The sequence below is a fragment of the Charadrius vociferus genome, unplaced genomic scaffold (genome assembly GCF_000708025.1).
Source record: "Charadrius vociferus isolate BGI_N301 unplaced genomic scaffold, ASM70802v2 scaffold161, whole genome shotgun sequence".
NCBI classification, from domain to species: domain Eukaryota; kingdom Metazoa; phylum Chordata; class Aves; order Charadriiformes; family Charadriidae; genus Charadrius; species Charadrius vociferus.
In genome coordinates, this window is record NW_009646928.1 from 4803377 (window position 1) to 4830327 (window position 26951).

At 35.9% G+C, this 26951-nt stretch overlaps 1 protein-coding gene across 5 annotated transcripts in view; it reads left to right on the plus strand.

The window, feature by feature from the left end:
* Positions 1 to 19147: 19147 nt before the first annotated feature.
* LOC104294908 (sodium channel protein type 2 subunit alpha-like) overlaps positions 19148 to 26951 on the plus strand; it is a 52717-nt gene continuing 44913 nt past the window's right edge. For 3 of the 5 annotated variants that reach the window (XM_009894587.1, XM_009894589.1, XM_009894591.1), the window contains exons 1-6: positions 19148 to 19420; positions 21673 to 21791; positions 22174 to 22263; positions 23133 to 23261; positions 23711 to 23802; positions 24864 to 25100. In XM_009894587.1, coding sequence (XP_009892889.1) covers positions 19148 to 19420; positions 21673 to 21791; positions 22174 to 22263; positions 23133 to 23261; positions 23711 to 23802; positions 24864 to 25100 — 940 coding nt within the window. Of the gene's footprint in view, positions 19421 to 21672; positions 21792 to 22173; positions 22264 to 23132; positions 23262 to 23710; positions 23803 to 23901; positions 23994 to 24863; positions 25101 to 26951 lie in introns of all 5 variants that reach the window. The other 2 variants (XM_009894588.1, XM_009894590.1) reach the window with 1 other exon arrangement.

Sequence of the window (26951 nt, forward strand, 5' to 3'; positions counted from 1 at the left end):
TTGGGGCAAAGACTCCCTTGTTTCTAGGGAACTAGGTATTACTGCATGCGTACTAAGAAAAGTTGTGTGCCTGCACGAAGAACAGTAGATTAGTCCATGTACCAAATTACACTGGGTTTTCTGGTTTTGGGTTTTTTTTTTTGTTTGGTTGGTTTTTTGTTTGTTTTTTCACGTGGCCATCTAAAAAGATGTATTCAATCCACTGGGGCAGCAGAGAAATGTGGCACTTCTCATTCTGAATTTGACACCATTTATGTTCTTCTGCATACAGAAGTTATAAATGTGCTTAGGAGTTAAAAAATGGTAGTCAATACAGGAAGCTTTAGCCAATAATACAATACTTTGATGTCAAGATGCATGATGGCAAATGCTATGTTGCTGAACCTTCTGAAGAGTATGTTTGAAATCTTCACGATGAGTTTGTAAAAGCTGTTTATAAGACAAGGATTTAATTTTAATAATATTTTCACATGAGAAAGCATATTATGATGATTTCTAATAGTTTCCTTTAAATTTCATGTTTGAATCACCAAAGAACTTTTGTGCTTACGCAGTTTGCCTTCTGTTCTCTCAGCTTTGATGTAGGGGTTGGGGTGGAGATACGGCCACACAAGCCCTTCTCACTCCTTCAAATATCACAAAAAAGCCCTCAAATTGCTTGTTTTACTCCATATTTACTCCAGACTTTAGTGAGACCCTTTCATTCAATTGCATATTTGCCTCAGGGTGATTCCAGAGCCTCCCTTAAAATGGTAACATCACATGAAGAATGAATTAGGTCCAGTATTATGGAATGAGATACCTGTCATCTTACCAGTAATCTTTTACCTGGAATATCATTTTATACTCCTCTAAATTATTGTGTTTTTTAAAAGGCACATTGTGATATAGCCTTCTTTTTCAGTTGCAAATCCGAGTTGGAAGGATTGGGGGAACGTCTGTCCCCTATATGCTTATGACTGGTTTTAGTTACTGTTGCTGTAGGTATATTTTCAAAGATCTGCCTGTAGGTTGCCCATATTCATCTGGTGCTTTGTGCTGCAAAGTAAATGATTAACAGGCACTACTTCTGGAAGTATTCCTAATGGCTCTAGGTTTGATAATGGACAAACACAGGTAAATATCAGGGAAATCGGTTTGGATATTTCTACTTCTGATCACGCTGAATTAGTAAAAGTGGTACTCTATGAAGTGCTTTCATGTGTGGGAGGTGGGGCCTGTAATAATCAAAAGGGTATTTTCCTCTGTATTGGAGACGGGGACATCTTTCCGGCATGGACGGACAGACAGGCCTGTCAGTGTAGACAGACAGGGGCATCTTTCGCTGGATCAGGTTGCTAAAAGCCCCATCCAGCCTGACTTGCATGGCAAGTGCCCAGGGTGGGCTTGTTCAGAAGGGTTGTGAATTGCTGGGTTCAAGGCAGGGGAAATTGGTGATTCCAAGCCAGTAGATGGTTCTGTGACTTCTGAATGGGCATTATTGGCAGACACATTTCTGTGGTTTTTTTCTTCTACCAAGTGGCACCACCTGATGATACAGGGTGAACTCGGCAAACTTTTTTTTTTATGTAGTCATGCTGCTGGTACAATGATTGCAAACGCTTTGAATATTTCAGAATGTATTAAGAGCTAAGTCAGTAATACTATCAACTTTGTCTCCTTAGTCTTAATCACTGAATTTTTGAACATGTTTGGGAAGATAGGGATGTCTCTCATACTGGCATGAGGTGAAAAAGATAATTTTCTTCTGAATTCTTTTAATGTTGTCAATTATGAGAAGAGTGGATTGCACCAGAACACTACATTTATCTTTGCCTACAGATTATCATGAAATAGCTCATAGAAGTTGATCCTTTTCTCACTGATCCTCATGAATCTTTTATACTTAATTGCTGAAAGTTGTTTGTCATTGCATATAACAGCGACATGCTATAAATTAGACTCCGAATCAGGTAAATTGGTTGCAGAATGTATTTCCATGGTTTGATTCTAATATTACCAACAATAATGCTTCATTAATTATTATAAATATTTCAATATTTTTCAACAATCCAATGTGGTATAGTGTTTTACTGCTGCCTCTCATTTGTATATCAGCTGGCAATCGATATCAGCTAGTGCAACCTTGATTTTGAAACGAAATGTAAATGTGGAGGGAAAAATGTAATGGAAAGAAAATAATTATGAAATTAAATTACTACTTCGTATTTGCATTTCCTTTTTGATTCAGCAGATTTTGTTTTCTTTTAGAGGATACTGTCATAGCTGTTTATTTGTTTGTTGTTTCTCCTGCAGGTGCAATGGTAACATTAACTTTGGGGTTTTGTTTTAGAATAATTTAATATAATCCAGTTAATTTTTTGTTGTCCATAATTGTTGTTCACACAATCTAGAACAGGAGTAATTTTTCAAAAGCGAGTAAATAAGAAAAGTAAATGAAAACATGAAGCATGTGTTTCCAGGTGTTCTTTAGAGTCTTCAGTGGTGTGGGTTTTGTATGGTTTTGTGCAAGTAGAGGAATGTTTCCTTGCCAACTGAATGTATTGTCAGATAAATCTTAATGCAGACCTGTCTCACAATATAGAGACAAGTAAAATAGCAAAGAAAAAAGGGATTAGGGAGGACAAATACTTCAGAAAATATAAAGACACTTGGATTCGAGCCCCAGAGAAAACTACTGCCAAAGCTGCCTTGAAGTTCCATTGTTCTGTCTTATGATCATGTGAATGTCTGAAAATGATAAAGACTAAGTGAATTAACATTGTTTACGGAAAAGACTCAGTGGTCATAGGGATTTTTTTTTTTTTTTCTAAAAAGAATTACATCCCTGAACAAAACTGAGCAAAACAGAGTATAACAAATGCAGGGGTTATTTGATTTTGAGAGAGACCTGTGGTTATCATCCTAGTCTCACCATAATGTTGTCTAACACTTCAAATTCAAGCAATCTGTTTTCTAAGTTTATTTCACAATCTTTTTTCCCCTTTCTCTTTTACTTGTGATAGAAAGCAATTCTGTAGTGAAATAGGTCTGACCGTTAGAAAGTGTAGGAAAACCAAAGGAAATGTGTCCTGTCTCTTTACTTCAGACACTGGCATAATACTGGAAATAGTTTGGTTAACATTGGGGTTAAAACAATGATGATGGGGGTGCCTGTTTTTCTTTTCTGTGGTAAATATGGCATGAGGAAAAAGGCCATCAGGGCTTCCTCTCATTCCGTCAGGTTGGCTCTAAGTGCTATGCTGTTTGTAATGTGTTACCCTGTGCTGCATGTTTCTACATTGCTGTTTAGCTAACATATACGTATTTTCTGCTTCAGCCAGGAGTGTCTTTGAATCTCTAAAACATTTTGAATTGTCTATACCCTCCTGGAACCTTTGATTGATGGAAAAAACGGTGGATATTCCACAGCTACAGTATCAAAGAGAAGGCAGAATCTTACATCACTGTTTGTATTTATAAAAAGTAGTGGTTTTTGCAAACTCACAGAAATGTACGCAAATGTCAAGAATCTTTAATATTACTGTGCTGTATTAATTGAATTGGTCAGGACAGAACATGCAGATGACAGGATTCTTTCCCTTATATTTACTATATTTTTGTTTGTAGATCATACTGCTTTTTGACAGTAAAGCTGGAGTTAAATGTAACTGTGATTTTTTTTTTTTTATATGTATATCATCAATAATAGTAAAATACTGTAGAAAGAGGAGGAAATAATCTAGATCTGTGTTGAATCAACAGTTCCAGCTTGATATAAAATTTTAGTAAAGTCAAAGGCTGTGTTCAATAGGTTTTTATTCAAAATACTGATTCAAATTGAAACTAAAAATGTTACAATATATACAAATAGTTATTCCATGTATTCTAGTTCATCTTATATTTTAGGCTTTTAAAAAATTACTTGGATTACAGACCTGCTAATTTAGAGTCGCTAATTAGTTTCCAGGCTTGGTCTGTTTCAAATGCCTGTCTCTTGCATGTCAATTCATGTTCCTGTACATCTGTGAATATCTGTTTTCTTGTTCAACTGTGGAAGCACTTTTATTTTCTGTTTCAAAAATTATATAACTGGTTAATTACTAAACTATAACCAAGGCGAGGTTGCAGTTTCTGGAGAAAAAGCTAGCTATCATTGTTATCTTGGAATGAACTATCGAAATAGATCACCCAGGACTAATTGTCCGATAGTGTTCTTTTCAGATGTTACCAAAAATCCCAGAAACTTCAAAGCCTAGGTCACGTTAAGGCTTAAACGTGCATTCAAATATTTTAACTATGGCTAAAACAAGATCTTTTTACTAAGAGATTAGCAAGCACTTCTTTGCTTGTCTAATATTCTTACTATTTGGAGGAAAACTGTCATTGTTGATAGAGTTCCATCCAGCCCCTGTGTTCTGACTTTACGTTGGGGCACAGCTATTCTTAGGCCACTCCTCTGTGAAGAACCGAATATGAAACTCTTGAAGTATGCTAGTATTTTCTTGCCGCTGATTTCTTAAAAAATGGCATTAAAAACTCCATTTGTTCTGCAGTTTATTGGGTTTTTTTGACTGCAGATTCAAATATTTAGAAAGCAAAGCTTTCTATGAGTGGATTGGATGTAGTATAAACAGCGGTGTTACTGTCACTCCAAAATGTGTCATTACTGTGGGCAAAACTTTTAGCTGGAAGTAGGTTAGCAATGCTTTGTCACGGGAATGAAGTTTCTCTTACATGTCTGCTTTGGCGTTTGTCTCCTGTGATCTCCCATCATGGTATCAATAATTTTTTCTTTCCTTCTCATCCTCTCGTGTTTATTGGGAAGCAGATAGTGAACTTTGCCAATGCGGTTGACAGCCTCAAAATCTCTTGTAGCAACACAGCACTGCATTTTAGGCTGTTGAATTGAAAGGAATAATTGGTATTGAACTCTCCTCTCAATTTTACAGACTTATTCTGCTTCTATGGCTTTTTAATGGATGTAATGAGTAAACAGTTGGGGTTTTTTCTGGTACATATAAAAATTCAATAATATACTGGAGGTGCTAAATCCTTTTTGAACCTGACAGCTGAACCTTTTCAAGAGCATCCTGCCTTACATCACTGCAATAATATATGCTGATGCAATTTTCCATTTTCGGAGTGTTTGCACAAAGACGTAGAATGGATTTGGGAATTTTGCTTCCATATCTTTATAACCCGAGCCAGGTTTTACCGATCACCCCCAGCCTGAATCCATTTGCAGAACAGCAGCTGAGCCTCACTAGGAAATTAGACAGGCACAAAAAGTAGACTCAGATTACACTAATGAGCCCATTAAGGGAGGTATAGGGAGCCTGTCTGGCCAGAATGAGGAACGGAAAGAGGTCTGGCTGTACTCCTTGCTTTATGTCTCTTATATTCTGTAGCCAGTTTTCACCTTTTGTATATTTACTTGGGAGGGGGAGGTAGGTGCTTTTTTGCTCTCCCCCCCCCCCCCCCTTTACATATTCTCTTCTTTGCAAAAAGAAAATAATATCTTACTCTTTTCCAACATTTGAAGGAGAAAACCTGATGCAATTGGTGTTTGCAGACTATAAAACTTGTGACAAAGCACGTCTGCTTTCTAAAATCTTTCAAATTATATGTCTCTTCAGTTATGCTCTCTGCCCATTTTACAGAACTCATTTACTATATGGAAAATCAAAGCATGACAAAATTAGTAATTTTTAAAATGGTCATTAGAAACATCTAATAACAATCCCATCACATTTATTATGTTGTAACAATGTAATCCATAACATTAAATAAGCTTAAAAATTGCTTCAGAATTTTAGCAGTTTTCAGTTAATGGAAAAATGTATTTTTTATTATAGGTAGATGTGCTTTTCCTAAAGGAAAGAGTAATGTTTTGAGCTTTCTCATCGATAAAAACCATGATCCGTGTACATTTTAAGAATTTGAGAACATTATTTTTTACTGTTTCATATACAGTGAAACATAGGTTTGGGTTCTGCAGTATGATATTAAGTTGTATCTTGTTAGTTTTTGCTACATTTTCTCTATTGGTTTTTGTTTGTTTTTTTTTTAAATGATTGTTATTATTCAAGAGGACTTTCCTAATATAAAATAGTCCTCTGTTTTTCAGTCCTTGATTTGGGGTAGCTTAAAGAGCTCATTCTCTTTCAGTTCCTAATTAATTTTCATTGTTGAGGAGGGAAGCTTTCAGCTGCAGTTTCTTGGGAGCTGTGCTAGTTTGACATAATTTATTGACATATTGACGTTATTGACATAATGACTGCCGTTGCTTTGCAGTGGTGACTTGTGTTAGTGATGGCTCAATACTTTAAACAGTAAAACAGAAAGGAAAATTTGATAACAGACCAGCAGAAACCTGCAGCAAATACTTCAGAGTTCTACCTGGTAGAACGCAAACCAGAAAGCTGGAGGGGCAGGTGGTGCTGAGGGCTAACAGAGAGCTGGTAAAAGAAGCCTGGGCTTGCACAAGGAGCAGGTTGGAATATGGTGGGTGGAGGATTTACAAAGGCACCTTGGGAGATACTGGAGAGATCCAGCGGAGCGGCACGGGGAAGCAACCTGGAACAGATCCCTGGAACCTACTGAGTTCTTAGTGTAGGCAATATAAGGTAGGTAAACTTAGCGTCATTTTTCAGCTGGAGTTTGGATTAATATGACTTCCAAAGGTGCCTCACAAACTTTTTTTCTCCAGTTTCTGTAATCTTATTTTACACAACTGATTATAAATACAATACCAAAAATTTTATCAGAAATTGACATTTTTTTCTTCTCTGGCTGCAGTTGAAATAAACTAAATCTTATACTTCAGACATGGCATACATATTACCTGCATGGAAAAACCAAATCCAGTGTTTTCTTCTAACTTTCATGAAATTGGTCACAATTCACAATATTTGCATTAATGAAAGTTTCATTGATGTAAAGACGTTGTTGATACAGTCAGTCAGAGGGATACATTGGCTTTAATCTGAGGTAAGGCATTCAAGATAATTTTGCTTTAAAATCAGTTTTACAGTAAAGTTACCAGAATGACGATTGAAAAATCCAAAAAATTGAAAATCCAAAACTTTGAACCATGTAACAGTCTAAAGTCTAAAAAACAAAACTTAGAACCATGTAACAGTCTAAAGTCTAAAAAATTGATAGCAAGTGCTACATCTGCATGAGTTGGAATAAATCACTTGGAGATGTTTCTGCAATGTCTGAGTGTCATGTACAAACTTTGAGTAATTTACATGGAACATTGTGATGTACGTGGCTTAACAGATGACTTTCTGATTCCATACTTGTAAGAGCCAAACTAATGAAAAATCTCATGTACATGGATGTGTGCAGTTTCTTTGTTGTGCACACTGCTTATATACTTTGTAATATTGTGTGCATGTAATTTATTTATTACTATATTAATAATTCATTGATACTAAATTATGAGGTCTGAACAAACTGGAGCAGTTTTGATTTGCTGCTGAGGCAGTCTCTCTGGATAGTAAATGAACTTTGAGAGGATATATTTTAATGGATCAACAATGGATTTGCTGTGAAAATTCCAGCACCTAGCTATAATAAGGCAAAAGAAACTCTCAACTTTTTTCCTTCCTCCCAGCACTAAATGTTTTAACTTGCAGTGAAACATCTTTAAAGGGAAGATTATCTATTTATTTTTATGAGAGAGAGAACTGAATCTGAAATTGTTGTGGGGTTGTCTAATTTTTCTATCAAAAGCTTGGTTATTTCTCTAGTAAATGTTTGGTGTCTTTGGTAGCTATGCCTGATTCCAAGAATTATCTTCCTTCCTGAAAACTCATAAATTTCACAAAATCCAGTGAGTTGACTTCAAAAAAAATAGAGGTTCATCTTGGTGTATCCTAGACAGTCCTGACAGCAGTTCTGTTGGACGTGGGGGTTCCCCCAGGCTCAGGCATATGCCTCCAAGAATTCTTTCTCCGATAGCACCCTTAATGGAATAACTAATTTATCTGAAGCATTTTTCTTCTATTTAGTACATCCAGCTCCTCCTGTGTCACATCTTTTTATCCAATGATTGATAAGAATAACCAATCAGTAAATTTAGGTTGTCTTCCAGGGTCATGGGCAGAGCTCTGTAGATATTAGTATATTGCTAATACATTGCTAACAATGTGAGGAACGTGTTTTTTATTTAAAAAAAAAACAACAAAAAAAAACCCCAAGAAAAGCCATATTGTTGTTTTAGTCAGCTCTGGGGACTCCAATAAATTTTTGATGATTAATGGAAAAATATATTTAATCATAAAAGGACATAGCCATTAGCAGTACCACTGTATAACAAGGAAAAAAAGAGTTAATCAACAAAATAGGTTATTGAAAACTCATACCATGTTTAATGCGATGGTCTTGCCAGGCTTTAGTTAGACTAGTGTATCATATGGAATAACATGAAATGCCCTTTTGTTTAAGGAGTGAATGCAGATAGTTGAGATAGGTCATACCACACACCATGTCAGCAAAGGTTGCAGTGAATGAAAGGAGGTGAGCCAAACTCCTCCTCCTCAATTTACTTAATGTTGAGTTCTCTCACAGGGGAGGCTCATTCAGAAGTTCAAGTCATTTAAATTTTCAGGTAGATCATATATTGTTTAGAAAGATAATTAATTCCTTGCTTGCTTGGGTTATATAGATATGAAGTTCCAGCTGCTGGAGGCAAAAAATTCTGTGTTTGTCTGTCTGAAGAAAAGCGGAATACGGGTAATTTAAAGCAGTGACTTGTTTCAGGGTAAACAATATCCTTAAGTGGGAAGTCATAAACCCCTTGTGTAATAATAATTGTTTGGATGCAGATATTATTAGATTTGTTATTTCAGATACTGCTGCTTTTTGCTGTGAGACCAGAAAATTCTCACCTGTAGAAATATATATAAAATTTCTATATGCAAGAAGAAATGCAGGTTCCTTTTGTCTAAGCTGTTCAAAATAATCTGATTGCCATTGTTTGTAGATACACTTCCCCAGAATTAAAGGTCTGAACGAAGTGGAGATATTTCAGTACTACTTCGGTTTGATTGGCTGGCTGCCTTTGGTTGCAGTACAACACTGACTTTCTCTGTGTGACTTTTATTAAAGGTGGTAATTTACTGTAAGGTTGACTGATGCCTAGAGGTTTCTGATGCTCAGCTTTTTTTCGGACCATTTTTGGGAAGAGCCTCTGACTTGCTCATTAATGTCTTAAGCAGAGTGTTTTCAGTCCATCACCTTTATTCACAGTCCTGAATTTAGGCAGATTTAACTGAAACTTTCTCCAATAATGTAGTGCTGGACATAGGACTGGTAGAGTAGCTTTGGTTTTGGGTTTTTTTTCCTTTGGTTTTCATTTTACAAAACAATAGTGGCAATCTCTGACAACACTACAGTTTACAAACAAGCTTAAAACTATCTTGGATTTTGAACTCAACATTAATAAATTTAATGTACAGAAGTATCACGGCTGTGGTTTTGCAATGAGGCTTCTCGAAACAGAATGTAGATGTGAGGCCAAATGTTATGTATCTTGTCTCCCTGTCCATTTTATTTTGAAGGAAGTTTGCTTTTTATGCATGGAAATATGCCTCTGCTTTTCATTCAACATGTCCTTCTCCAAGCACATTACTTACTACATTAAAGTATATTATTCTGGTTTTATATGCAATGGTAATACAAAGCAAATTCACTTCTTCTGAATTAATGGGAGAACGGTAACTTTCAGAAAAGAAATGTTGCTTATTGTCTCTAAGTTTATAATTTCCAAATGTAGTTTCTTTGTAAATGTTGTTCTTGATAACAAAGACCATTTGGGAGACCTTAACCTCTTTAAACATAATTGAGGGTTTTTTAATCTTCTTCATATGTTAATGGAAGTTGTGAGTGGCTTTGGATAAAACTAATTTAACATTAGTCATGTAACATAACTCTGTATAGAATTATGCTTACTCTTCTGCTGTGCAAGAAAGCAGAGCAGCTGAGCGCCTTCCAATAAATAGTCCATTATGCAAGGAGGATCTGCATAATCAGTTTTAGATATTATGTTAAAAGCTTCGGTTCTCATATATATACTAAATCAAATAAGAATTCTTGACTTAAGACCCAGAATTTGGTCCAAGTTCTTAAGTTTGTTGTAGCATAGCATTTGACAGATAATAAATGAACTTGTGAACTTGAACATTTTTCCAATTGCTAATAGTGCAGTTTCTGGATATCTTTGTACATGTATGTGAATACAAAGCTCTTATTCTGTTGATCAGAGTCCTGCTAAGGACCGCACAGATTTTTCAGGATTCCTTTTGGAAAAAAACCCACAACAAACTAACTCATTTCTATTCACTTCTTTTTACTTCACAAAAAAAAAGATTATTCCTGGAAAAATATTCCTTTCAAACAAAAAGTTTTGGGTTTTTTTTTACTCATTTAAAAATTTGCATTATCCAAGAAAATGTGAAGTGAGCATATGTGCTAGTGATCATGCCATGACTGCAATCTGTAAGAATTTCGTAAATGTCTGGATTTTATGTAGGCAGAACTTTTTAAAGCAATACTTCTGTCTATTGTGGCAATTCTTTTCTTCACAGTTTCATTTGAAGGATACATGCTTTGCTTTTTCAGCTGGCATACATTCAATGAAGGTGAAATCTGAGCCAGAGAGCTTCTGAAAATTTAATCTAGAAGTACTGTAGTACTTTGGTCTTTTCTGAAAGTTATTTATTGACTTCTTGGAATCACTGCAGCAAATCTGTAATGTAAGAAAAATCTAACTCTGAAAAGTAACTTGCAATGTTGTCATTGCCATTCTTGTTTTTCTTGTACCTTTGAGATCTTATTCTGTACATGAGGCCAGAGTTAGTTTTGAAAAAAATTTTTTTTAATTGGAGTTTCGTTTTTTGTTTTGTTTTGTTTTTTTTTTTAAAAAAAACATTTTTATTCCTTCCTTTAAATTTGAATGCTTTAGAAAATGGACACCCTCCCGGAGAACTGTTTTCAGTTTCCTTTTAAACATCCTACCGAACCTACCTTTTCTAAAACGTTATTTTTTCTGTTGTACAAGAATAAAAGTTCTTTTTCACTGTGTTTTCACTAACTTCTCTTGGTGCAAAAACTTACAGCATTTAAACGATACAAGGTCAAGTCCATACAATTTCTGGATAAAATACCTTTTGGATTATTGTTTGGGGAATCTGGCAGTAACATCCTAAAGAGTCCATATAGCTAAAGCAAGTTTAAGTGGTGTGTTCAGTATTGTAACCAAACACAGTTATTGGGTAGTAAGTACTCTGTGTGAAGAAAATACATTTATCCTTTATGATGTTTGCTCTTCCTTCATACTCTCTTTCAGCTAGTGAATACAAGGAAACTCAACACTGTTCAAGTATCATGATTATTTGAAAATACATATAAAGAGTATTGTTTCATAGCTTAATCTCTAAGCAGCTACAGTATGTTATGTAGCATCCATGGACATATTTAATTTTTCTATTTATCTTTTAAGCATCAAAACAAGGAGTTAGATGCATGCTCATTTAAATCCACAGATAAAAATACTATTTAAAAGCTTTGATGGTTGTCTTTACGGTGAATTTATACAGAAAAATTATCCAAACTTATAAAGGTAAAAGGTCATCATGTAATTAACTTGATGTCATCATATTTGGTGCCATAAAAGAGAAGTATTTTGAAGCAAAGGTCACCGAGCACCCAGTGCTTTCTGTTAGAAACTACATAAAGTCTTATTTGACATAAACTGGTTTAATGACACATAAATACAGCAGCAAATTGGAGGAGGAATCTGGAGGACTGAGGAGAAAAAAAACCCTAAAACATTGATAATGAAATTATCATTGATAATGAAACCTTGCAAGACCGAACATCAGGATTTACAAAAGCAAATCTATCCCACAAAGTAACGTAAACACAAAAACGTAAAAATAACTTTCAGTGACTGGTATAATTTATTTGACTCAAAGAAAAAGTTCACCAAACTCATATCACCAGATGAAATTGAAGACATGCAAATTCTTACGGTAAATACATGAAAGTAGGAAGCACCAGTGACTGACAGGCTATTGAAGTGAAGAATAGCCTTAGTGTAGGAGCAAATCTGATATAAACTTATCTTTAAATTGTAAAAGGAATTAACAGTTTGAGGAAACCTTAAATTAAGAGTATTATCCAGGGACTTGGCTACATGACTTATTCGGACCTAACTAGAAGCAGTGTCTTGAAATTTTGAGAAGTATTTCTATGGTCTGGAAAAGTGTCATGGTAGTCACTCATGCGAATGCCAGAAATATCATACTTGCTAAAATAAAAATATGTGTATGTCACATTTCTCACAATAGAAATCATATTTTTCATTGGTTTTCATTGTGTTGCCAACAATAAAAAATCTTCACAGTTTTGTATTTGCTATGTGTTGGCTCTGTTCCAGATTTTCTATTTGATACATCGGTGATTGGATTGCTTGTTTGGGAGGAATGAATTTCCTGAATCTGCACTTGATGAGTACATTTTCTGACATAAAGGGAAGAGGCAGATCAGTTTGCCAAAGTGGTTGCAGATTCTAAAAATGCACTTATAATAGAGAAATTTTCTTTTTTAAGATCAACTGTAGCATCTTCTACCTTTTAAACATTTTTCTTTCCTGCAATATTAACATTTTTCAGATACCTTCTGAGTATTACTGTAAATTCATACATTGAAATCGCAGGTTATTGAATTGAAAATAGCTGGTTTGGAATAACTTTGGAAAACATACAGGTCATGTAAGGTGAGATGCATATAAGAAGTTGAATTCCTAGAACTGAGCAGAAATTCACTCTGTCCTTCATTGGTGTTTGCTTTGGTCTTTTACAAGTTATAGAGAAAGAAAACTTATTAACGAAGGACATGGCAAGTTGTCCCACTTAGTCGTATTGCCACAGTCTCCTGCTGAGAAGTATCAGGGGTGAAATGTACCATAGATCTAATTTATTCCGTCTCAGAGCAATTAGTAATTCAGAAATTTTTTAATTCTTACTGATGGTTAGCATTATAAGTGGACAGATACTGTATGTACTGTTAGCATCAACACAAGAAATTATTTGAGACGAGAAGGAAGAATGCTAGATTTTTAATTGTTGATTAGGGCACATGCTTTCTAGATTAGCCCATTTTCTTGAGAACTTTCTGGATTTGTATTATAGCCTGCTTCTTGTTTTGCAAACAATCAGAGAATAGTAATGTTGAAGTAGCAGGGATAAAACCTGCTCATTTTCTGTGGAAACTGTAACAGTCTGAAGGCTGCATCATTTAATAATGACAATATAGTGGTTAATAATGTAAGTCTTAATTTGTATACTAAAATTCAATATCCCTGAAAAGGCCATATTCTTTTATATACAGGTGCACAAAAAAGAGCCTAGCAAAGAAAATATATCTAGGTTTGCTTACGAGTCATCAAATTTGATCATTTGCCTAACTGAATTCACTGTATATCTTCACCCAACTGTCATGAAAGTAACTTCTTATTTTTAATGAATTTTGATACATGTGAGACTTACAAGGCTGTCGAGACAATAATTTTATCTGGCTTCTTTAGTATGCTGAAAATTTTATTCAGGTTATTTATATAGCACTATGAAATATACCATAGATAGTACAGAGAACATTGAAAATATTGTTGTATAAATTCATTTTTATGTTACGGAATATAAAGTAGTGAGAGCAGATGAGTTGTTTCTAACTCTAAAAAATACGAAGGTAAATATACTATGTCTGCATTAGAAACACATTTCCTTAGTATTGGGAGTTTGTTGCTGTATGGTTTGGGTGTAAGCTTGACCGTATTTTTGTAAATGTTAAACATTTTGCAGATTCCTATAGACAATATAAATAATGTCTTTATGGTTTTCTTTTTTAATCAGTGGACTCAAGCTGAAAGCCTCAAGCATCTATGTGTAAAATAATATAGGACTAGATTTAATACAACTTGGTGGAGAATATTGGAACAGCAATCTGTTTACACGTCAAATGTTGAAAATGGAGTAATAAGAGATGTACTGTTTCCAAAATGACATCATTATGACCCTGAGGCTTTTCTTTGTGTACATATTAAAAATACATTTTAAAAGATCATTTAAAAATTATTCTTGCTCATTCAATCATATTCCATAAGAATATATTAATGTTTACATTATTATCCTGTTGTTAGTGACTCATTCCTGGACCCAGGAGTTTCCTTCTAGTGTTGGGCGACTAGATGGTCAGTGGTACACAGCAGTTACCGGTCATCTTTCATTTATAACTTGTTTTTCATGTCCTGCTTGATGGAGAGGGTCTCCATTCAGGCTTACATGCACAATATAGCCGTGTTGGATTAGAAGCCTATTTCTTAATAGCAAGCTGAGAAAACAGCGGGTTTTTATGTGTTGGTTTTTGGTTTTTAATGTTGGTGGATTTTTTTTGTGTGTGTGTTTTTTTGAGGGTATGTGGAATCTTTCAGAAGGACCTTTGTGGGGTTTGGGGGCAAGGGTGTCAGGTTTAGTTTCTTCAGGATTCACATTCTTTCTTGTTTTCAGTTTTGATTTGTTATTACCTCTTAGTTCATAATACAGAAGCCATCAAGATTGCAGAAAGGAGAGGGAGAACATTTAAGTCGTTAAACCAATCCATCTGTCTTCGCAGTTTTTTTTTCACTCCATTTCGTTCTTGGATAAACTGATTTCCATGAGGTAATGATGCAAGTGGTATCAGTTTGCTCCACAATACTATAGAGTTTATATAGTTGCAGTAATTTTTTAAAAGTCACGACAAGAAAATACGGTCACTGAACTGTAACTCAGGGTGTGTTTAATAGGTGTGGGTTTTTTTCCAAGCATGGGTTGTGATTAGGCTGCTAGGGTAAATCATTAATAGAAGAGATTCCTCTTATGTATTGGAAAAGAACCTTTTTCTGTTTTATGTTAACACTGAGAGATATGTTGCAGTCATTGACTATGGTGTCTCTAGAGGAAAATATTGGAGTTCATAGCCCTAGGGATGCCACTTAAGCCTTGCTGAATAAACCAGTGGAATATGAACATGCAAGTGGAAAGATTGGTGTTCATTCTGATAACGTCTGTAAAAACTCAGAAAAACTGCCATAAGGCCGCAGTGGTATTTGGTAAAATGAACAGTCATGAACTTTTGTTATACATATTACAGACTTCTAAAGAGTAAATTTAGCCTAAATGCATAGACAGACATAACAGTGACATTTTTCAAGTGCATATTTGGTAACGAGTAGTTTCTGCAGGCATCGTATTCATCACCTTCTGAGTCTGCATTCATAAAGTTGACTAGAAAACTATTTCTGAGGTTTTTTAACCTTAAAACATCCTCCAAAAGACTAGCTGAATGTTATGGTATATATTTGTCTTATTCTCCAAACGAGTGTCTCTTTTTGTTGACAAGTTTGTTTCTGTTTTGTTTCCGAAGATAGTCATCCAAACACAAAGTTGCACCAGTATTTCTTAGACTGCCAAGTATGTCCCTACTTGTTCATAGCGGTGGCAGACTGGTCAGTGATGTGTACATGTGCTGAAAAACCTGCATTGCATTTAGCCTGTAAAGGGCAGCATGACTGTAAAAGGGCAGCACCATGTGTACAGTTCCTGTTTTATTTGGTTTTAAAATAGAATTTGTTCTAATGGCTGTATATCTTGTTCTTTTGTCTCTTCAGACTCTTTTTAAAAGAGTCTGTGCAACCATCTAACCATTTTAGATAATAAATGTCTGTAGACTGATTACACATAGCTGCATATATATTAAATGTAGTTTGCATCACCTAATACTTAAAAGGCAAATTTTATATAAGTGCAGTTCTCAAAATCTGTTGCAACACATACGGTATTGGTTAATATACCATATAGGAATGTGGTTTTTGGGGAAAATCTACTAGTTAACTTAATACTGCTACCACCTCGGTGTAGGAAAAAGTCCCTGCTAGTAAGAACTTCCCTTGCCTTAAAAAAATGTATTAAATGGACAAGGCTTTTTGCATTAAGGAAATCCTTGTGAATTTTCAGCTTGCAAATAAAGAAGCAGGTAATACTCCCCCCCCCCCAAATTTCTGAAAAACAAAGCAGCAAGCTAAATAAATGACCTAAGGGTACCAAATATTGCTTTCATTACTTACTTTAGCTTCTAGTTAAAAATGAAGCATATGGAAAAGGATCCTGGTTCTCCTTCCTTGTAAGACCGATCTCTCTCACTTTTTGCTGTTGCGTGTTCCCTGGATATTTAGAGCCACAGATCTTGTTCAGCTTCTGAAGGAAAAGTACCTTTTGAGACCCATCTGGTTCTCAGCCCAAGCATGGCTGAGCAGATCTTTAGGGTCACTGGCGCTATGGATTTGAGAAGGGTTTGCCGGAGGAGGCTAAGCGACAACCAAACCTTTCATTTGGGAGTGGTGAATCACTTTCAGATTACATGGATGATATTATTAATTTTTTAATAAGTAAGGGAAGACTTCACATTCTCAGGCTTTCTGTTCCAGAGAAAGAATGTTTCTGTGTTTTCCTGAAGTGCTTTGTGGCTGACATGAAAAATGCCTGATTTCTATAGCTGTTTATTAGGAAATTTCTCATCCCTTTACTAGTTAGTCTGTGCAAAGACCCCTTTTTGGAATCTTTTATCATAGTAAAGACTATTTGCTAAGGACTCAGAAACTGTTGTAGCTCAGCTGAAAAAGCAGGGATTTTAAGTCTGTGCATATCCTGGAGTGGCTCATTTTGAGGAAGCGATGGCTTGTGTAACGTTAGCTTGTGTGTCCATGACAATTTAGTTTCTGCTGGAAAACTGTTAAAAATTAGTAAATTTCCTCAACTAACATTAAGTTGATGTAAAAGTTACCTAAAAGTTGGTCTAGAAGAGGCAGATTTCTGGGATTCATGGTGTCGTGTGTTAATTGACTTTGGAGCTGTTACGCTTCATGAAAAAGCGTGTCATCAATTTTTTCCCTTCCCAGCACACCCCTGCTATTGAGCTCACGCTGTGATGAGGAAAAAAGTTGTGTCTTTAGCCAGCTCTCACCTCCTGGGTCAGTCTGTGACATTTTTTGGTGACAGAAGCCCATAGCAAATGGAGCAACTCATTTAAATCCGCTTCAGGATTTCTTCCTCTTGGGAGCTGGGCCTCGCAGCACCTTGACCAGTGTTCACGGTATTTCTGTACTGGGTGTCTGTGGCACCACCGGTTGTGGTGGGGGGGCTGCAGGGGCGGCCTCTGTGAGGAGAGGCCGGGGCTGGCCATGCTGGACACAGCCCAGGGCGCGGCTGGGCCCCACGGCCAACATGGTGGCGCCTGTGGGAAGAAAACACGTGCAAGAAAGGGTAAAACACCACTTGTCAGCGTGAGGAAAAAAGTGTGAGAAACAGCCCTGTGAACACCAAGGTCGGTGAAGAAGGAGGGGGAGGAAGGGGCTCCAGGCTCTGGAGTGGAGATTCCACTGAAGTCTGTGGGACAGGCCATGGTGAGGCAGGTTATTTCCCTGCAGCCCATGGAGGAGCATGCTGGAGCAGATATCCGCACTGCAGCCTGTGGAGGACACCACGAGTGTTTCTTGAAGGAACTCTGGCATGTGGAGAGCCCACACTGGAGCAGTCTTATCCTGAAGCCCTGCAGCCTGTGGGAAGGACCCATGCTGGAGCAGGGAAAAAATGTGAGGAGGAAAGAGCGGCAGAGAAGAACTGCAGTGGTCTGACCCCAGTCCCCCATTCCCCATCTTCCCATGGCACTTGGGGAGGAAGACGGCATAGGAGTTGAGAATGGAGTGAAGCTGAGCCTGGAAAAAAGGGGTGGTGGTGGTGGGGAGAGTTCTTTTTGCTTTTGTCTTTGTTTCTCACCATCCAAATCTATTTTAATTGGGAATAAATTATTCTTCCCCAAGTCGAGTCTGTTTTGCCCATGACAGTAATTGGTAAGTGATCTCCCTGTCTTTATCTCGACACATGTGCTTTTTCACTTTATTCTCCCCCAACCCAATTCCTTTTGAGGAGCAGGAGTGAGAGAGCAGCGGGCTGGGAGTCTGCGGCCGGCCAAGGTTGGCAAAGGTGGCAACGCTTACTGATGTCAGCAGGCAGGACTGGATTCCATTTTGTCTCTGTTCATAAAATTGGTTTATTCAGAAGATATTGTGCCCATGGGTGTTGACTGTGCTCTCACTGTAGAAAATAGAAACCTAGAAGGAAGTGATCTATTGAAAACTTATTTTTTGTTGTAATTTAATCAGTTTATTATTTTTAGGTCTTTTGAAAATATATCTGGCCTCAGAGAGAATACTGTGACTTTGGGGAGAGTATGCTGTGGTTTTGGTATAAATCTAAAACCCTTCATGCATTGTAACTTCCTTAGTTATGGAGCATAGCACCACCAAAGTTACAATTAAAAATCAGGAAGGTGCAAGTCAGGAAATCCCAAAAGGGAAAGACAAATCTTCAGTCCAATTGCTTTCTGCTTGTGCATATGGCTTTAAATACAGAGTTTGTGTATTTAGTACCTGTCTAATCGTGTAATACAAACATTCGTTTAGCAACCATAGTATAAGCCACCAGATGGAGTAGTGTTGCTATCAGAAATGAAGAGAGTAATAGAAAGGGAATGTTTTTTCTTTCTACTTTTGTAAGATAATTTGCAAGGTTTTTTTAAGGTACTGTGCCAACTTGATCTATAAATCCATATGTTAGAACTTGTAACCACTGACATACCTGTGTTAACACATTTCTTTTTCACAATAAAGTGTGTTTTAACTTAATATTTAGGTTAGGGAAAGCAAGAATGTTTTTCCTTTTTTCTTGTTGTGAGGTTTGTATTAACCTGAGTTCACAAACTGTATGCAAATTCAATCTTTTTTTTTCTTTGCCTCATAACTTGTATCTGTTTGCCATGTCATTACTTTAGGAAAGCTAAGGTAGCTAATTTTCTATTAAGTATCTGACAATTAATTCAAATACTTCTTGCTGCTACAGTGCTTCAGAATTAGAAAAGAGGCAGATAATGACTATGCCAGACGCTTTTATTTGGGGATTTTTGTTGCTGTTGCCCTCTATTTTCTGTTTCTTTTTTTCTCATGTTCTCCTAGGATCTTGCACAAGAGCCTAAAAGCATTTAAAATTTGCAGAATGAAAAGATGGCACAGGCAATGCTGGTACCGCCAGGATCTGACAGCTTCTTCTATTTCACCAAAGAATCTCTTGCAGCTATTGAAAAACGTATTGCTGATGAAACATCTCATTGTGACAAAGATGAGCATAAAGATGATGATGGTCATGAAGAAAATCACACAAAGCCAAGTAATGACTTGGAGGCAGGAAAGACACTGCCATTTATATATGGTGATATTCCTCCAGGAATGGTGTCTGAGCCCCTGGAGGACTTGGATCCATATTATATCAATAAAAAAGTAAGTGTTTTACTTCTGTTCAACTATGCAGTGATGAATGCCCTGGTCTGGAGGTAGTCAGAAGCCCTGGTTGAAAGTATTATGCAGTATGTGGTATTGTGTTGATTAGTTTGAATATGCTATAAATATGACTGTAACTATTCTGCTTAATTGCTTTTTTTTTTAAAAAAAGAGCTTTTCTTTTAATGTCTAAGGTTTCCTTATGATGATATTTTGAGTTAGTGGATTTTGCATTAGATGTCCTTTAATCTCTTCAAATCTGATTGAATGCTGAAGCATTAGAAAACATCCTCCGTGTCTGGCTACTCTGTTCCTGATGTTTCTAGGAAACATAGTCAGTACCTGACATCTAGTTTAGTAGAGTAGTCTTTGGACAAAGTGCTCGTTCAGTCATCTGCCAAAACGATCAACTGTCAAACTTTCCTTGAAATGTCATAGAAGTATTTGTTTTACAAAAATTTAAATGTAAAACTCTATTTGACTAGGGAGAGACATAAGTTTAAAAAAAAAGTTGTTATTATCACATATTGCCAGCTTCATGTGATGTGATTTCTGCGAATTGGTAACAGCTTGTGTCGCTTACAGATATGAGTTCATTATGCTAGAGTTTGCTTCGGGACCACAGCAACTGTTTTGAGTCTTATGGGGAGTATTTGATTTTTCTGGCCAGTTATATTTTTCCTGATGATTTTAATCATCAGGGTGATTTTAGTACCGATTCCCCAGCAAGTAATCTCTCCCTGCACTGCCCCATGAGGAACATGAAGACAGTACACTGGTAGGACAATTTGAGGTCACATGCCCTCAATAATAGTGTGTTACAGAGCAAGGACGTTCTTGAAAGTCTCTGCATCATTCCTCTTAGAATCACTTTACATCTGCATGGGTGCAGAGTTTTCCCAGAAATTTTATATAAATGCTGTGGTTTTGTTTAATGTAAAAGAAGATGTGTGGCTCATTATCAGTTCAGCAAATCAGTATGAAAGTAACATTCATGTGAGTAACCCCACATTCGCTTCTCACATGGGACTCTGTAAAAACTAAAACTGTGTACTTTGTGCTGCAATATTGGGTCTATGTTATATGCCCAATACAGACCTGAAGACAAAATCTGAATTTATATATATGTACTGTAATGCGACTCAGTTTCTTTCATAGATATAATAATAACAAAAGGAGAAAAGTTCAAGGGTGATGACTTTGGCAAGTACAGATGAAGAAGAGATGTTTTTATGTAGGCATGAGAAGTGGAATGATGTTCAGGATGAAAGCAAAATTGAGTTTATATTAAAAAGGCAATACAAAATAAGCAGTGAGTTGTTATTTTATTGTGTAAATCAAGAAACTACTTGTTGAATTAAAAACATAAAACAGGTTCTTGAAATCAAGTACTGGATAATCAACAGATTAGTATCTTGCATGTAAGTGACCAAAGAGCTATGTTTTTTCTGTAAGAAGCAACTGAGGTGAAGCAGTGGGGTTTTTTTAGTACAGAATGTTGAAGACTAATAATCAGGTGTAATTTTTTTAGTTATTTTAGTTTTTGTTGTTTCAACTTCATGAACGCTACTGTCAAATCATCTATTTCCTTTACAACAGAATATCATTACAATACAGAAAGATTCAATGTTAAAGCCTGCTTATTTCCAGATATTAGTCTTTTGGGATAATAATCATAAAATACAGATAGAATTAAGATTTCGTTAGATGACATTTTCATTATGTGTCCTAGTCAAAATCATAAATGGTTGCATAAATGGTACTAGTGATGACTGCACAGGCAATAAAGGCAGTAAAGCCTTTAAAAGCCAAGGATGACTTACTTCAGAAGCAGTTTTAAAGTGCTGAAATGGTTAAATAGTTGCTTGTAAGTGTCCAAAAATGGTTAATTAGGTGCTTCATTTTTGTATTGCCAGCTTTGATCTGAAGTGCAAGGAATATAGTTGGATTAATTTTTAATGTTAAAAATGGCAAATTTTTAAATATGTTTTTAATTTAAGTACATAATCCTGGAAAATAATCACACACAGATTTTGTTTAAGAGCACAGAGACAAAGAATGTATGGTGTTCAGTTTTCATTGCTCGTGAAAATTTAGAATCTGATATTTGCTTCTATAATTCTACTGAAAATAAATTTGGCTACTTATGTCTGTGTAAGTACAGCCTCTACTTATGCAAGGTTGCTAATGTAGCCTCAATTTCCTATTTCCTATCCCCCCCTCCCCCTTCCCTTTTTTTTTGTTTTTAAAAGACATTTATAGTATTGAATAAAGGGAAGACAATCTTCAGGTTCAGTGCCACACCTGCCTTGTACCTTTTGTCTCCTTTCAATATTATCAGAAGAATAGCTATTAAGATTTTGGTTCATTCATATCCTTTTCAAGAGTTTTGTTAAAAATTATCACTGGTTGTCTTTAATGTTTAATAATACTGTGTTTTTTGGTTTAGTGTTTAAATGCGTTCATGCCCTTAATTCTTTCTCTCAAAATTAATCAGAGCTAAGATTTGTCACTTTAACCCTCTGATTAAATTCAGAGGAAGAGATGAACAGCATGTATACCTGGATTACAAAATTAGTGGTATAGCCATCATTATTGCAAAACATCTTTGCATTATTTATGACATTGCTAGTAATAGTAAACTGATTTGTATCATATATGTTGTCAGTGTTCTGTAGCCTGGTCAATTCCTCATGTTTTGTGTGACGCAAATTCAACGTTAAAAAAGAGTATGTTCCTTAACTACAGTCAACATTGTTCAGCATACTCATTATGCTGACTATTTTGACAAACTGTGTATTTATGACATGGACTAACCTTCCAGAATGGACAAAGAATGTAGAGTAAGTATACTTAAGTTAGCTAATAATCTTCAATGGTTTAAAAATGAAAAGCTAAATTAAGAGCTAGACCATGTAGTTTTACTTACCCTTGTGTGTAATACCAATATTCTCCTTTTTCTAGCCTGGACTTTGATCCTAGCTGCAACTCAAAGCAGCGTAGACCTGCAAGCTCTAGGAAGGAAAGAAGCTGTGATACTGTTAGCCTTTTTCTCTGAACAAAACTCTGATTAATACTCTTGTTCAGAATGTTTGTACAAGTAATGTTTTTATGCATCCTCCCTCTTGAGCTGTTCCTTTAGCATTTTTATGACAAAAAAAAAAAGACCATCCAATCTAAAATTACTGCTTTTAAGTATGGAAGATGCTTTCTATAGTCCCTATGAAGCACCTTCATTTTGTGTAACAAAATCTAAAAATGGGAGACACACCCTCTTTAAAGAAAATGCCTCTGCTGGGGATTATTGTTGGACATTCTCAAGTCTACTTGTTCAGCTGTCAAGTAACTTCAGTAAACACTAAGTTTCACTTACTCATGGATTTTTTTTTTTTTGATATGGCAACCATGCTGAAGTTTTTAATTGAGCAAAAATATTTTCTTCATGTTAGTCATGATTATTTTTGTTTGTGCTGAAATGTCAAGATCTTATATGACAGAAACTGCAAAAATATGCTTCAGATAAAAGAACTAGATCAATAAATCCTATTATCTTACAGAGGAATTGTGGGAAAACAGTCATAGCTTATGAGAGTTTGTTACTGCTATTACAGTGCATGTACTAACCACTGGTTTTCAGTGATTTTCCGTTATGCCTGTGTTGTTGTATCACGGAACAACAACCTTTAACTTTTGCTTGGTTGTTTTGTCATAGGCACACTTTCACTGGAATTTATACTTTTGAATTTCTGGTAAAAATCCTTGCAAGAGGCTTCTGTATAAATGATTTTACTTGCCTTCGTGACCCCTGGAACTGGCTTGATTTTGTTGTAATTTCCTTTGCGTAAGTATATAATTGTTTTAAAGTAAATAACAGTTAGAACATTTTTGAACCTGTAATAATTTGTTTGGGTTATCTTAGCTCATTTAAAATGCATTGTAGTTGAATTGCGTTTCTAAATAAAATTCTAATATTTTATGCCAATGTAGCACCCTGCAGAATTGGTGGCCGATCCCACAGTACGAAAGAGAAGTTACCACCGAACAATTAATTTTAAATAGTATTTAAACAATAAAATCAGGGGAATCCATTTAATTTTTAATTTGCATTCAGTGGAAGTACTTAAGGCTGTGTTTCTTAGGGATAACTTCATTGAAACAGGAAAATATGAATGCAAGTCTTTCATTTAAATTTGCCCCTTCCAAAAAAAAAAAAAAAAGTCTGGATTACAGGTCCAGGTAAGTAGTGTACACTGTATGTTAATTCTGAATAACTGTGATTTAATCCTACAGGTATATAACAGAATTTGTAAACCTAGGCAATGTTTCAGCTCTTCGAACTTTCAGAGTATTGAGAGCTTTGAAAACTATTTCTGTAATCCCAGGTAAGAAGTAACTGTGTAAAATGGTAGGCCTTCTACATCACCTCTGTTTAATTTTGTGTGTGCTGTCATTGTGTTTGTGTGTGAACTCCCCTATTACAGATATGTGACAGAGTTTGTGGACCTGGGCAATGTCTCAGCGTTGAGAACATTCAGAGTTCTCCGAGCTTTGAAAACAATATCAGTCATTCCAGGTGAGAGCTAGGTTAAACACTGAGGCTGACTGAAATTCCACAGAAGCTGAACTCATACTTTTAACAGAAGCATCCAGGTTTTAGTCTTAACTTCAATTTGATTCCTTTTTCTAATTCTCTAAAACACTCAGCCTCAGAGTTTAATACATTCTTGCATGAGAAATTTAATTACATAGCCTGTATATATTTCCATTTCATGATGTCAAATTTTCTCTCCCACATTGAGGATCAAAATTAATGGTCTTTTCATTTTTCTTACTAATGTGAATGTTACTATTTATCGAAAACATTTGGGATTGAAAATTTCAGTCTGTTTAAAAGTTGAATCCCTGACAAAGACAAAAGAATAATATAATAAAGAGTAGCATGGGAATTGCATGATGTCTTTATTACCTTAAGATGCCGATCTTCACCAAACCCCACCTCCAGTTGAATAGGATGCAATGGGATGCAATCATGAGAATTTCTACTACAATGCAGTTGTGTTCTCGTTTTGTTTGCTGTTATAGAGCCAATATATTGTGTATTGGAATAGAACACTGGCAAAGGTTTGGGGCAAGAGGCATCAAGAAGAAAACAAAATGAGCAGTTTTCTTTACATGTAGTTTACATGTACAGAGAGCATGAAGTTACTTCTTTGTTTGAAGAGCAGGTGCTTTGGAATGTGTACCATTCATTCCCATTCATATTTTCAAACTAATTTGTCAGGATCCATGAGACTTACTGGTACCTTTTTCCTTTGGAAAATATTTTTAAGACTATTTTTGTGAAGCTATGCATGATGTTTAATAGTGTGTTGAAGTAGTTTACATTGCATTCTAGCTTAGGTAGATATTTAATATTAAAATAAAAATCTGCCTCTATTTGCAGGCTTGAAGACTATTGTTGGAGCCTTAATTCAGTCTGTGAAGAAGCTCTCAGATGTAATGATTTTGACTGTGTTTTGCCTGAGTGTATTTGCACTAATAGGACTGCAGCTGTTCATGGGCAGTTTGAAGAATAAATGCTTGTTTTGGCCATCAGAAAATTCAACGTCTTTTGAAGAACAACTAACTCCGTACTTTAATGGTACAGTGTTTGATTGGACAGCATACATTGAGGATGAAAGTAAGAAATACTGTTGTAACTTGCTAAAATTTTTGTGTATAAACACACAAGATTACTATTTCATACTATAGGCTTAAGTTAAAAATCAATTAAATAGGATGACAAAGAGTAGGGATTTTTATGTATTACATCCCAGACTCATGCTGACATGATTTTTCTTTCCATTAATTGTACTTAGAAACATATTTGTAGGGTCAGGTTGGTTTTAGAATCACAGAATCATGTAGGTTGGACAGGATCTCCTCAGTTGTCCAGACCAACTGCTGCTCAGCTGCAGGTCCAGTTAGAGCAGACTGCGCAGTGCCACGTCCAGTCAAGTTTTTAATATCTCCAAGGATTGAGATACCACAGCCACTCTGGGCAGCCTGTTCCAGTTTTTTGACCAGTCTTACGGTGACTTTTTTTAGTATCAATTGAGAATTTCCCATGCTCAGACTTTTACTAGTTGCCTCTTATCCTTCCAGTGTGCACTTCTGAGAAGAGTCAGACTCCATCTTCATTACAGTCTTTCATGTGCTGCTTGTGAGATTTCCTAGTTAAGGTATACTTTTATTATTAGGTGGGGAGGTAAGAAACCAATTGCTCTTCTGTGAAATAAAGAACTCGCTGGGTAAGTAGAGTAGAAAGGGTAGGGAAGGAGATGGTAGTCATCTGTTGTACTTGTTACTAAGGAGGCTGACAAAGACGTCTTTATCCAGATATTTTTCAACAGTCTTAGTCTCAGTAGACTGAAGTGATAACATTCAGGCTGGTTCAGAAACACACAGATATTTATTTTTTTTATTTGTATCATTTTAAGTGATAGCACCAGTAAAGTTGTAACACACAGTGAATCATGAGATGTAGTTTAACAACTTTTAATTGCCAAAAATTTGATTCATTTCTCTGTGTGTGTTTGTGCTGGGAGTGGATTTACAGGCTATTACTCAGTAATTAATTGTAAAGATAGTGCATATCAGTAAAAAGAAATTGCCGTAATAATGTCCTCCTCACTGACGCAAAAATAAAAGAAAATGCATTTTTTTTATAGGCTGAATTTTGATGAGTCATGTTTCCTTCCTTACTTAAAAATGGATATTAAAGTTCTCTGCTGTTTTCTGTACTTTCAGAATTTCTTTCTATTCTTATGAATTGTTAAAATTCTGGAAGTTCTGTGACTGTATTTATGTTTTCTGTGCAACCTGTAATTTTAGCCAGTTTATTTGCTGTCAGGAAGGGATGCAAAAATGGAGTGGTGACAGTGCTATTTATCAGCTTTAAGGGCAATTTTGGCTGATAGCTTAAATGCTGTCGAACACTTGTGAATTCTCTCTTCAAATACAGTAAATAGATTCCATTTCCATTTGCCACTAAGTAGCAATCTAAAACTAAAAGACAGAACTAATATCTTCCAGAATGTCAGTTGCTTCCTATGCTACAACCATTGACTTTGCTGCGAGTCTCTGCAGAGTGCTGATGCCGGCAAGGCGGTTCCATCAAGTTGTGTTTGTATTCCTCCCTTCTCCTATAATGTGTTCTTAATCATTTGCATGTGCCAGTTGCATTTTAATTTCACTGGGCTCGATTGCGGGTCCTAATACTTCTTTCAGCTCATCATTTGCCTGTCAGCTGTGACTGAGTGTGATACCCTTTAGTGGCTTTTCTTAACATCTGTGCATTTTCACTTATTAAGAACAAGGCCAAATTCGCATTCTGAAAAGATATGCACAGATCTTGGATCCACATGTCAAAATATTGGCACCTGGGATTTAGGTCAGTATCTGAACATTTAGAGTTTGGCTAGCTCTAAAGACAATATGGAAGTAACAGGATTATAATTTTTCTAACATTGTAAACTACTGTTCTTGAGTG